Here is a 12,308-nt window from a genome sequence, read left to right as displayed (position 1 = left end):
CTGTGCCTTGTCTATGCCTCTTAGTGTGAAAGAGGAAACAATGTGCTTTCATAGCACAAGCACTTGGGATATTGTTTCCAGGAGACATTTAGACTACAGATAACTATATTGCTGATATGTCTTAAGTAGTTACAATTTAGCAGCATGCACAAAGAATGCACAGTAGAAGGAAGTAGAAATAATGTAACACTGCTGGTATGAAAAATGCAACCTGGGATTTAAATAGAAATTGAAGCCAGATTAAAGAACTTGGCGATAGGTAGAAGTTTCCTAACAAAAAATGTCATGGTCTCTGTCATGGCCATGGTGGCCATGCATAATCTCTTCCTTGACGTGCAGAAAAGGTGCAGGAAACTGTGCAGTGGCTCAGCTTTTCACAGAAATGAGGCTTGACATAAGTGAGGAGAGGAAAGAAGACACCTGTAACATATCCCAAACAATGCTCTCCTTGTGCTGGAATCTTTCCCTATTAGAGTTTTATTTCTGAAGATCTGTTGCCTTTATGTTTTATCTCTTTCCTTGTGCCAGGCAGCGTAACCTAGTGTCGGAGGTAGCCACGCTCTGAGCAGTAGTCAGACCATGTGACCTGCTGGGATCATTTCCAAACTAAATTATTCCTTGATTCTGTGAAACTGTTTAGAAACGTGAGTGAGAGTTCTGGGTCTGACACATGGCACTGAGTCTTATAGTTCCCAAAAACCCATTTGTGGCTGGGCTGGCAGGGGGCTGCAGAAGGGCTCCAAAAGGAGCTGCTTGGACTTTGAGGAGCATGGCTGGTGGTTGGCACTGCAAGGACTTTAAAACCCTGACTCTTCTGAATGGTGGGAGCTGAAAGAGAACCATGAGACTATTTGAAGGTACAAGTTCTTATGCATTAGCGAGGAAGATGATTTGTCTTGGTCAGTGTGTAAAGAAGCTCTTGACAGCAAGATTTAAACTAGATGGGAAGCAGGATGTTGCTTGAGACTTGATCTCCAGGAACAGCCTGCAGGATACTAACCTAGCTGCTGAGGATCTTCTGTTCAGCCTGTACAGACACACCTGTTAGCCAGCTGGACTAACAAGAAGCAACCCTGCACATAAGCCTGTGGCAGCACGGAAAGGTCTTTTCACATATAATAATGTTGGCAAGAGGGTGCTGGGAAGTTCAAATGAAAGGACAGCGTGATGAAAGTCTCTGAAATCAGGACTGCTGCAAGTTCTTAAGTGGGGAAAAATACAGTGATGCTGAAGCTGTTATAAGTTGCTGCTGCTAAAAGACACTGTGTTCCTTATTGCTGCTCTTTGAAGCAGACAACACCAAATGGATCAAATTTTGGGGGAATAAACCAGAGGTGGTCAGGGATGGTTCAGTGGAGTGATGCAGAGATTCTCAAATGGCACTGTGGGACTCTTTTCTTTCACCAGCTCCATGTGATTCAGTGGCTGGTTCAACAGGTCACACTGATCTTCATGTGTCACAACCACAAACCTCAGTTGCTTTCTGGCTTGTGCGTTATCAACAGGATTGCAATTTTGCAATGGCATCTTAATTTCTCAATTCCGTTGATGTGAGAGCCAAATCTGTGATGTTTATCAGTTACATTAACTCTGGAATACCAACAAAAATGAGGAAAAGTGTAAATAAACTAGTAAGAACAGATAAGAGAATAGATGTGTCCTATTTCTAGTTCTTTTGCTGACTAAAATGACAATTTTTGGAATGAATAGCGTGCCTGAAGTAGAACATGCTGTGCCAGCTCAGCATTGTCTCCTGAAAGAGGCTACCAACCTCTGCAATTAGAGGTGGAAACATCCCCTTGCATGTCTGGTGGCTTGTGAGAGGCTTGTGAGAAGTGTGGCCGTGGTGCACTCCCATTAAAGAGAGGAACAGTGCAGCTCAGCAAGTGTTGGGATCTACGGATGTGCATCCCTGTATCCTGCTGGTTGGGCTTGCTGCTCTCATTAGCTTGTTGGGCTTTTGCAGGTTGGTGTATTTTGGGTTTTTTTTAATTGAAAGGCAGTACTTAATTAATTATTTCAACACGTCTTTCTGTATAAACATCAACACATTTTCTTTTCCATATAATAAATTTTAAGTGAAAGAAAGTGAAAATTTTAAAATTTTGTTACAGGTTTGTTTGCAACATCAATGTTTTTTATTAAGACTTGTTTGTTTCTTAAACTGTGTAGTGTTCTTCTAACATCCAGGTTGCCCCAAAACCTGTTAGAGGACGTACGAACCACAACCTGTCAAGTGCTTCTGTTTTCTTGTGTTTTGTACGTTTTTGCACCTGTGTTTTCAGACTAGCAGGAAAACACAGACTTCTGTGAAGTGGTGCACTATGTGGGGAACTGAGACCTCACACCATAGTCCTTTTCCATCTTAGGTGTCTTGAGGACCTGCTGGGTGATACACTACAGCTGATTTGGGTCTGCTCTTGGGCTACTTTGCTATTCCAGGAAGAAGTTTTACAGGAATGCTGATCTTACACAAAGCACATGGCTAATTATGAAGGAATCATCTTAGACTGGAATCTTGCAGGAGCATATTGTAATTACCATTTAGATCTAAATGAATTGAAGCAGTCTTTTCTCAAATTATAATGTTCCCTTTATTTTTTCTGCTTGGCATTCAGCCCCATTAATGCATCCATATTGTGTACAATGTGGAACAAATGCCATGTCTTTTTTAAGATAATGCCTGGCTCCCAAAATATGGTAACTTTTAATGGAAAAGAAAAGGGATGAGAAAACAACGCTGTTTAGGTGCTAAGCAATGTAACTCGGGTTTGAAGGTGTGGGGTTATCTTCTGAACAGTCCTTTATGGTTTTTTGTGACCCTTAGATGTTTTTTAACCTCTTCATGTATTTTAAGTTTTCCGAGACCATAACCTGTACTTTTAAAATGCTTGCAGATCGTTGCGTAAAACATTTACAGAACATACTGACAAAGCATCTTAAAAGTGTGTCTGTTTAATTTTAGGACAAGGAAACCTGCATGGGTGTCAACAATCAAAGTTACATATGTGAAACGGGCCACTGTTGTGGACAATCCCAGTGTTGCAACTACTACTATGAACTCTGGTGTAAGTCCTTCCGTTTTGTATGGCTTGCCTTCCTAATCTGCATGGCTCTCATACCACACCACACCACAGGTCTGGCTTGTGTCCTGTGCAGTTTTGTTTTCAGGCACTGTTATGCACTGCCATTGCATTTCACTGCAACACAATCCGGAGCTGACCTGATATGACAAGGAAATAGGGTTGTTACAATGGGTGCTTTCTGAGGAGTAATGGGTCGTCTTGCCACTCCTGTTTGGTTTTCTCACTGATTTGGGCAATACTGAGGGTACTCAAGATAACATTGTATGAGGAAACCGGCTTGAGGGAGAAATGCAGATACAGCACTGGAGTTTGACACACTCAAACAGGGAATTAATTCAATATCTTTCATCTTATTGTTTTAGTTCTTTGCAAGCACAACAGTTGAAATCTGATTTATCTTTTTAAAGCTGTTTTTTCAAGGAGGAGGGCCAGGGTGCTTATTCTCTTCAGGACTCTGTGTTTGAAGTTTTTGGGTGGGAGAGAGTCTGGGGTGAATCCTGTGGGCTTACAGTGGCTGAATGCTGAATGCAACACACATTGCCCATTACAATCCCTCTTACCTCCTCTTTCCCAAAATGTGGTATTTAAAAGTACCAAAGTTTCCAGTGAGTGGTTGAGTGACCATATCTGCTAAGTCCCTTTAGATGGCAGCAGGTAGATCAAAGCAGGTCAGCAAAAGTGATAAAGATATATGGAAAAATGGGAAGTTGAAAGGAAAGGAAAGTATGCTGAATTTTAAAGGAAAACTTCCAGTTGTTCCAATCTGATGGTGTCTTCCTTTCTCGAGGAGGAGCACAAAGGGTTGAACATTGATGTTGACATGCTGTTGTACTGCCAGGAGCCTAGGCTGGTAGGGCATCTGTGCTCCTGGAATTTGGAAATGTGGAACTCTGGACATTGTACCTGTACATTAGAGACGGGAGATACTTTCTTACCACGCCCAGTGGTATCTTCTAGCTTTTATGCAACTGTGCTTTCTACATAATCCCTCTGTTGTGCCCATAGTTTGGCTCTGCCAAAGTAGCATGCGTGTGGAAACATATTATATATACAAATACTGTCACTTAAGCTGGACCCAAGGACAGGAATAGCTGACACTTCATCTTTTGACCTAGAAACATGCTTTTACTTTTCAAATTAGCTAGTGAAGCATGGAGGATGTGGTCGTAAACTAAACAGGACTCTAATAGACATCTTCAAGATACGCTGTGCATCAGACTCTAGTGGCTGGCTGTGTCCATACTAATGGCAGGGTTTTAATGTACTGCAGACCTTGTACAGCAGCATTATTTTCCACAGTGTCCCAACAGCTCAAGAAACTATTCTGGATGGGGGGAGGGGGTTGGCTCCAGGGACTTTAGCAGGCTAAGAAACAGGCATAAATACATGGCTGCCTTGAACTGCCTGGATAAGATTGTAGCAGTCGGCAGCACAGTCAGGACAGATGGCAGGAATTTGTTCAGACTAGATGGGGATGCATGGACAAAGCAGAGTGGGGAAGGTCAAACCCGGTTTTGGATTTGTGTGGGTGGGAATACAGAGGAAGATGCATGTGTGCAAGGGCTTACAGTCTCTGTGGTGAGCAGGATCTAAATCAAGCAACAGCGTGGAATACAGCTGCACACTGGAGGTTGTTGCACGGTCACCATGTTTCTCCCAAGGACATCTTGAAAGAGAGGCTTAATTGTGTTGCATACAAACAGTACAGTGTGAACAATAGCCCCCTGCCATTTTAATGGGATGGTTTAGCTGTCTTTGTGCTCTCAGTATGGCACAGAGTTTTATACTTGGCAGTGCCTGGCTGCGTCATAAAAGTTATTGGAAGATAAAACCAGATTTTGTTAGAAGGAGGCAGAATATTCCAGGCTTCTTTCTAGAGGAAGCACACAGGTCATGCTGAGATCATGGAATAAACACATTGGTGGCACACACTGCTGGATGGTTCCTCGGGAGGAATAGGTTTCTCTGTGGAGATTCACATTCCGTCTGCATTGCAAAGAGCATCTGCAGCACCCCGAGATGAGGGGAATAATGCAAGCATGACACCTGTTTTCTAGGCTTTCTGCAAATTCAGGCAAACATCTGACATTGATTTAAAATCAGTTAATGTTTTCAAAACTTGCTTTGCCATTATGAGTGTTAGAAAAAAAAGTGTCTGGGATGGGGGGGAGTCGTCACAGAGGGAGCATGTCCTTTAAATGAAAACTCATATTTTAAAGCTTGTGAGCTTAGCCCTGCTCCAGTTGTTGAGTATCTTTGGTAGGTACATGATGTGAGGCACTCAAGACCTTCAAGGTGAATAGCAGTGATAGTGTATGTAAATAGCCTTAATATGAGCAGTGAATTGATGGAGTGGAGAACAACAGCTTTACATGCTTGGGAACAGATTAGCTTTTTAAAAGTTAATAATAACTTCTGGTTAATGAACAGTTAACTTAGCAGCACCATTTAAGTATGGCTTTGTGGTTGTTCTGTGTTTTGATTTTAACCAGTGTATGTGTGTGCTGAGGTAGCTTTTGAGAAGTTTTTGCTTCTCTTGACCTTCTCAGACCACCAGTGCTTTCATGTGCCTAAAAACAGACCTTCTTGCTAGTCCTGTTGAATTAAATCCTGGATTTATTTACCACCACAGCTTTGTGGGAAGAAGAAGCAGAGGAAGGTGGCATTTGAAATGGAAAAGAAAACTAGTCTGTCTTTGCTGGACATGACTTATGAAACATGATCCTGTTTTGTGGCCACTTGAAATGTTTCCTGTAAAAAGGACCTTTTTCCCTGTTTAGGAATTTGAGGGAAGTTTGTCTTTGAAAATGGCTGATCTCAACATTTCTAGGCAGCAAGTAAGCTTGCAGTAATTATAAACCAGTCGTTGAGGGTAGCGGAATAGGATGTAAAATGAAGGTATTATTTTGTTAAGGGATGGAGTGGAGGAATGGAGAATATGATATGCCAAGCAGGTGGACAGCCTGTGTTTAAAATTAGATAACAGCCCGGTTCAGATTCCCCACCCATCTCTTATTAAAAAAAAAAAAAATAGTCCTATGTTGCCAAATAATAAAACTATATTCAGATTTATATATAGGTCTAATAGCTATGTAAAGGTCTAATTAATTCTTAGCTTAAGCTTGGTAGCTGTTAACATGGGGGGAAAAGGTGCATTATACCTGTTAATTTTTTGGGGACATAATCATAAAAAGTAAAATGGAAGAAGTGGCTTTACTGTTGCATTTCCTCACATAGGCAACGGTGTTTGGGTGGTGGATGAGCTGGGTCAGCATTTTAGTCTAACAATTTCTTTGGGCTCCCCAGAGAGCTCACAGTCCCCACGGGTGAGATTGTGGTCTTGGGAGAATGGCAGCAGCCAATGGATTTTGTTTACTAGCAGTTTTTATTCACTTTTATACCACTTTTCAAAATACAGGAGAGAAGGTCGTTGAGGAATGCCGTTCCTGCATTTTGCAAGTTAAGAAGTAAGGCTCAGATGTTCTGGATTTTCCAAAGTTTAAGTGTATGATGTGGACTGAAAACTAAATCCAGATCTCCTGATGTCCATCCTTGTCTCTCTCCTTGCCTATTTGGAGGACCAGCTTGAAATTAAATGATTCCAGAGTCTCTGAACACAGCAAGCAAAGCTGTAAAAAGTATTTTTCATGGTGCGGTTGGAAAAATAGTACACTGTGCTTCAGGAATTGTGGAGCATGGAAACAGGCAGCCGGTCACTGGATGCAAAAAGTTGTAGGATTTCAGAGTTAAAGGGCTTAGCTGTTCTTGAGTCATTCAGGTGCTGCACAACAAACCAGCGCTGGTGATGAGCGAGTATTCGGATGTTGCATGTGCCTACTTTGCTTCATTTCGTCTGTTTGAGTGTTGACTCTGAACCCCTCTGTTTCTGAAAGAAAGAAAAGAAAAAAGATCCTGACTGTTTAGGTCCTAGTGGAAGAATTGTACAGGAAAAAAATGTTCAGTTTGCAAGCAGCACAGTCAGTGTTTTTGCTGATTTTGAACATTTTGCTCATCTCTGCACGTTTCCCCTTGGAATCGCTAGACAGCTCTTTTCCCCAAAAAGCATGCTGCCAGAAAATTTTGGCAAGGATCTGGTTAGTTGCTAAAACTAAAGCAACTGCTGTACCACATACATATTCCAGGTCAGCTTTATAATAAGAATTTACTTCCAAGACTTTGCTGCGGTCTCCAAAACCCTCAGTCAAACAATGCATCAGTCCCACGTTTTCTTCCTTACCCCATGTTGTCTTATCCCTCAGTATAACCACATCCTTTTTCAGAGAGGGATTTGTGCTGTTCCTTGCCTTTGACCCAGCCTCCTGTGTGGTTGTACTTGCTTTCTCTTTTCTAGGTGTATCAAACTTCCGCTTTGGCCATTGTTACTCTTCAGCTGTTCTTCAGTGATAACCCCCCCAGGACAAAGCCTCACTGACAGTACAGGGCAAACAACAGATGTCTCAACTGTACAGAAACTCATGATAAATAGGGCCACTGAGGGAGTTATTTCCTAATTTCCTGGGACTTCTTGTAGCCTAATCCAGACAGTTAAATCACCTTAAGTGTGTTGTGGTCTGGCTCATTAAAATTCCCAGATCCAAAGCAGAAGGCAAACTGTCTGGCACAGCCTGTCTGTGCAGATGCTGACTTTTGCCCTGTGTGGCCCCTTCCGCCTGGGCTGTGTTAAACAGCATGGAAAGGCTGGTGCTGTTTCACCCCCAGCCCTACATACCTCCAACCCAGCTCCTCACCAGATATCCAGATCTGTTAGTGCAGACTGTTTTACAGATCTTGTTCCCAAATGTTCAGGACATGGTCTCGGCTGATCTCTGTTGGGCTACTGTTCAACATGCATTTTACCAATGTAGATCTCTTGGGAGAGAATGGACTTACGAATGTGTCCTCTGGAGCACAGGAGCAATTGCTCTTCAAAGGCTCCATCCCTAGGAGAGAGGCATAAAAAGAGTGTCTGCAGATTTACTGCCTCAAGTTCACTCTCATTACAAGATAAGCAAAGGACTTTTCTGAAATCTTTTTCCACCTTTTCTCATGGCAGTGGGTGTGCCAGGTATAGTGGACACTATTCTGAAAAGTAGAAACCAACTGCAGTGAACATCCATCTCCTTTTGTCTGTGTTACCAGTCTGGGAGCAAGCACACAGGAGTTGGAGATGTCTTCAGCTTTTGTCTTTTCCCATTGTACTCTAAAATATTCAGTAACTTTTTCCTGCAGTGTGGTCAAGCTGGGACTGCAGTTCCAATGACTTAAACTGAGATAAAGCTGTCACTGAAAGTCAGTCTTTCTCTTGCTGCTGTTGTGTTTGGCAAATGAGGTTCAACCTGCTCTGCTTCCCTCAAACCCGTTCAAACCACAGTTGCTCACAACTTTGTGCCAGCACAGGAAGAGGTGGAGGAAGCAGCAGGAGGTATGGATGAGACAGGCAGGAGAGGACCACATCATTCAACAGCTTCTTTTTTTCTTCTTAAAATGTTCATAAGCCTATGGCCTAGATCCTTCATCTGGATTTCCTGAGCAGCAGCATTTACTCGTGCACTCTCGTGTCTGCAGTGGCAGGAGACAAGGGGGTCTCTGTACCAAAGGACACAATTAAACCCCAGTGCATCCAGGTTGTAGTATCAAGTAAATCTCTCTTCTACTTTTGATGACAGTGTTGGCCCTGAGAAAGATAATTTTTTCCAGCCATGGCTGACTGTGAGGCCACCATTTGGAACTTTTTAGTCAATGAAATTGTCCCCCTTCTCCGTCTGTTTAGAACCAGCTCTCATGGAGCCAAAGCTATTACCCAGATGCTTGTCGGGCAGACACAAAGGCACTTTACAGTATGTTTTGGCTTGCTTTTAGGGGACTTCCTGCCAACAGAGCCATGGCATTTGCCCAAGTTTACCATGAACTTGAGGGCAGATTTCTCTGTTCCTACCCTTGGAATGCTCCAGAAAACATTTTCCATTTTGCGCAGGATAAAAGGAGCTTCCCTCAATGGCAATGCTGATGGCAACATCCCAGGCATCAAATACAGTACAGCATCAGACCAAACATTGCTCCCTCCCTCTTCATGAGGAACGAATGCTCTGATTTTTTAATTCTTAAATTGCTTTATTCTTAATTACGTTTGAGCAAAACTATGGTTTGTGTCCTGGAAAGGTTTTTCTTGAAGCCTTAAGCCTAGCATGTTCTTTCACAGCTGGTAGAAAACATCTCTGGTGCATGACCATGTGATGGGGCTCCCTTTCCCAAGGATGCTGTAAATGTAGAATCCTTGTCTTTCTTTAGTATTGCCTCAGTTTGCAAGAGATGGCTTTTGTGGGAGCTGATTCTGTTCCCAGGTGTTTCTCCAGCTCCCATTCTGACTCCCTGAGCTTGGCCACTTGTGTCAGCCTTACAGCTCTGAGCCTGTGTGATGCTTAGTAAGCAATTGGTACTTCTTTTTTTTATTTTTATGGAAGGTTTTGGTGCTCTAGCAGGGAAATCTCTTGGCAAAAACCAGCTTCTTGGCTCTGTTTCACCTTTGATTGCATCATTATCCAGCCATTGGCATCACGAGTGAATTTGACAAAAAATACAGTAGCGTTTCTCAGGACTCAACCTTTTCTGGGCTGGAGAGTGTTCCAACTTCTGACTCTTCCATGAACCAAGAGCAAGCCTGAAATTGCCTTCAAGTTGGGTGGTTCCCTGGTGCCTGTTTCACTGTGGAATGGTACCTACCTTCTGCTCCAGCTGTCCATCAGGAGTTGTTTATCCAAGACCCTGTTTGCTCTTTATGTGCCATGTTGTTCTCAGATTGCCATGAGCTTTTGTTCCCAGTGGTTACAGCCAGATTGGCTGTGGGAAATACTCTCATCAGATGTTTAATGGCAGACTTGGCTCAGGATGGCCAGTGTCTCCCACCCTTTTCTGTTTTTCCTGCAACTGCAGCAGGAAGGCTTTTAGAAACAGGGAATACTTTTGGAGATAGTGAAGACAACTAGAAGCTCAGGTTTACTTGGCTTTTAGAGGATTTTTAATGCCAAACTTCAGTTACCTCTGTACATCTCACCCATTTTCAGCACGAGACAGAGCTGGTACCTGCTTTTGCCATGAAGGAAGGAGGTGTTAGTGTGTACTGCAGCTGCACTCTGCCTCCGTGTTTCCTGCTTGTGTAGTGTTGTCTTTGGGTGAATTTGAAGTTCCCCTCCTGCCAAATGAGCTGCTGCCTGCACGGGCCAGTGGTCTGCTCAGCTCACCTCCCTGCTGCTGGTTTGAAGCCAAGCCTCACCAGGTGTACAAATGCATAGCTCAGCCATTGATGTCCTCACTGTTCACTCCATACTTTTAGACATAATATTTACAATTGCACTTGGCCTTGTACACGTAGCTTTATTCCAAATAAATAACCATGCTATATATTTCCTAGGCTTTTACAGTTTTTCTGTTCTGCAGCCAAAATTGCAGCTGTGCCCAAACTTGTGGCAAGGGGGTGTTGTAGAGCCTCTTATGGAGGCCTTGGACTCCCAGCACCGTGCTGGGCTTGCAACCAGAGCTGCACCCAGTCTCCTCTCAGCACTGGGACCCCTGCCCAAGCAACAACCAAGAAGCCCCTTGTGCCTCAGCACCCATTGTGTCCCATCCTTTTGCTTCTGATGCACTGGGGGGCCTTCCAGCCTGCAGTGCAGATGTGATGTTGGGTGACAAGGTGGGAACAAAGCCATCAAAGGGGATGCCAGAAGCCAGGCCAGCAAATGGCTGTGGTGGGCACATGCTGCTGATCCCCTGCAATCATCCAGGCTAGTCCTGGGGCTCATGTTGAGTCAGGCATTGAGTAATTCCTAGAAGCTCTAGGAAGTGTCAGCGGTTAAGGAAACCAGGCAATAATGTGGTATTAGTGGGTTCTTTTTCTGGAAGTTCTCATGAAAAACAAAAGATCTCATCCACTGGTGTTTGTGAGCGTGCACAGACCCTTTGCATGAGAATGGAGGTGTTGTTCCTGGCACTGTGGCCAGATTGCAATCCACTAATTTATGGTCTGTTTACTTAAAATGCCACCTGCGGTTTCAGTAGGATCCAACATTAATTTATTATCCTTAGCTGTTGTATGTTGTTACTGCCTGTTGTTAACAGAGTTGCCGCACCTCTTCCGAGGAATGGCTGAGCTTACTTTGACCCCTACTCTGAGCTTGTGCATTGGTTTGTCTGCAAAGCACTTTGGGATTTTTTTTGGAACGGGTAGAGAAGTTTTCTAAAGAAATACTTTTTTAATCTTCTGGATGCAGGCTTGGGTGGGAGCAGTTATTCCCATTCCCTGCAGAAATATTTGGCTGCTACAGCTGAGATTGCTTAACAGTGGCAGTTCTCCAGGACATCTTAACTAACTAAGTGCTGTTTGCTACCATTGGATCTAGAGAATCTTGGGAAAGAACGTGATCAAATGTGTTAAAAAGCATCTGTTTTCATAACTGTAGTGAAAATCCCTGGATAGCTTGGTGTAATTTTCCATTGTTTTTGAACTCATGATCACGGACTGCTCTTCAAAAATAAGGAGTACTTAGAAGATGAACTGCAGGCCTGCCTCAGTGCACGGTGGCATGCTGTGACCTGATTTTGATGAGTGTATTCTTGCTTCCTCAGCAAGCAAGAGCCAAGGGACCTTCTCTTAGCAAGAAGTAAAGTTTATTGGTGAGAGTCTTCAAACTGTGAAACAGTTGAAGTATTGGGTTTGTGTAGCAAGGTTTGGGTAGTGGTAGGGGCTATGGGGGCAGTTGCAAATGCCTGGCTCTGGAGGGAAGGATGGATTAGACCAATCCTTTTAGTTTATATAAAAAGACTTTTTTTACAGAAGCAGGAGAGTATTTGGAGGACAGTGGACACTTCCTCAGCTCGGTTTGGGAAGTGCAGAGGGCATCATGAATTCTTTGTCCTTTGCTTCTCTGGAGTGAAGATCACAGTCTTCTCTCTACCCTTCGTGGTACAGCTGAGCAGGCTGGCTAGAGAAACTACCCAGGAACCTTCATTTCCAGCCAAGCAAAAAAAAAAAAAAGAGCATGTAACACCTTCATTTGATAGCAGGTTTTGATAAGTTTGTGCATAAGGCAGGTTCCAGTTGATTAGGGAAATAGATTGCGCAAGGCAAGAAAAAGATATCAGTTTACAGTGCCAAAATACATAAGGAATTTGGATTACGACACAGGGAGGTGAAAGTCCCTGCTCAAAATGCTCAGAGGCACGATATGG

At 43.3% G+C, this 12,308-nt stretch overlaps 1 protein-coding gene across 9 annotated transcripts in view; it reads left to right on the top strand.

Moving 5' to 3' along the window:
* Positions 1 to 12,308, top strand: part of WBP1L (WW domain binding protein 1 like) — a 58,885-nt gene that overhangs the window by 41,270 nt on the left and 5,307 nt on the right. For 8 of the 9 annotated variants that reach the window (XM_027672356.1, XM_027672362.1, XM_027672359.1 and 5 more), the window contains one exon: positions 2,966 to 3,068. In XM_027672356.1, the coding sequence (XP_027528157.1) occupies positions 2,966 to 3,068 (103 nt within the window). Of the gene's footprint in view, positions 1 to 447; positions 858 to 2,965; positions 3,069 to 12,308 lie in introns of those variants that run through there. The other variant, XM_027672364.1, reaches the window with a different exon arrangement.

The sequence above is a fragment of the Neopelma chrysocephalum genome, unplaced genomic scaffold (genome assembly GCF_003984885.1).
Source record: "Neopelma chrysocephalum unplaced genomic scaffold, ASM398488v2 Primary Assembly neopelma1_97390, whole genome shotgun sequence".
Lineage (NCBI taxonomy): Eukaryota > Metazoa > Chordata > Aves > Passeriformes > Pipridae > Neopelma > Neopelma chrysocephalum.
This window is presented reverse-complemented; position numbering and strand designations above follow the sequence as displayed.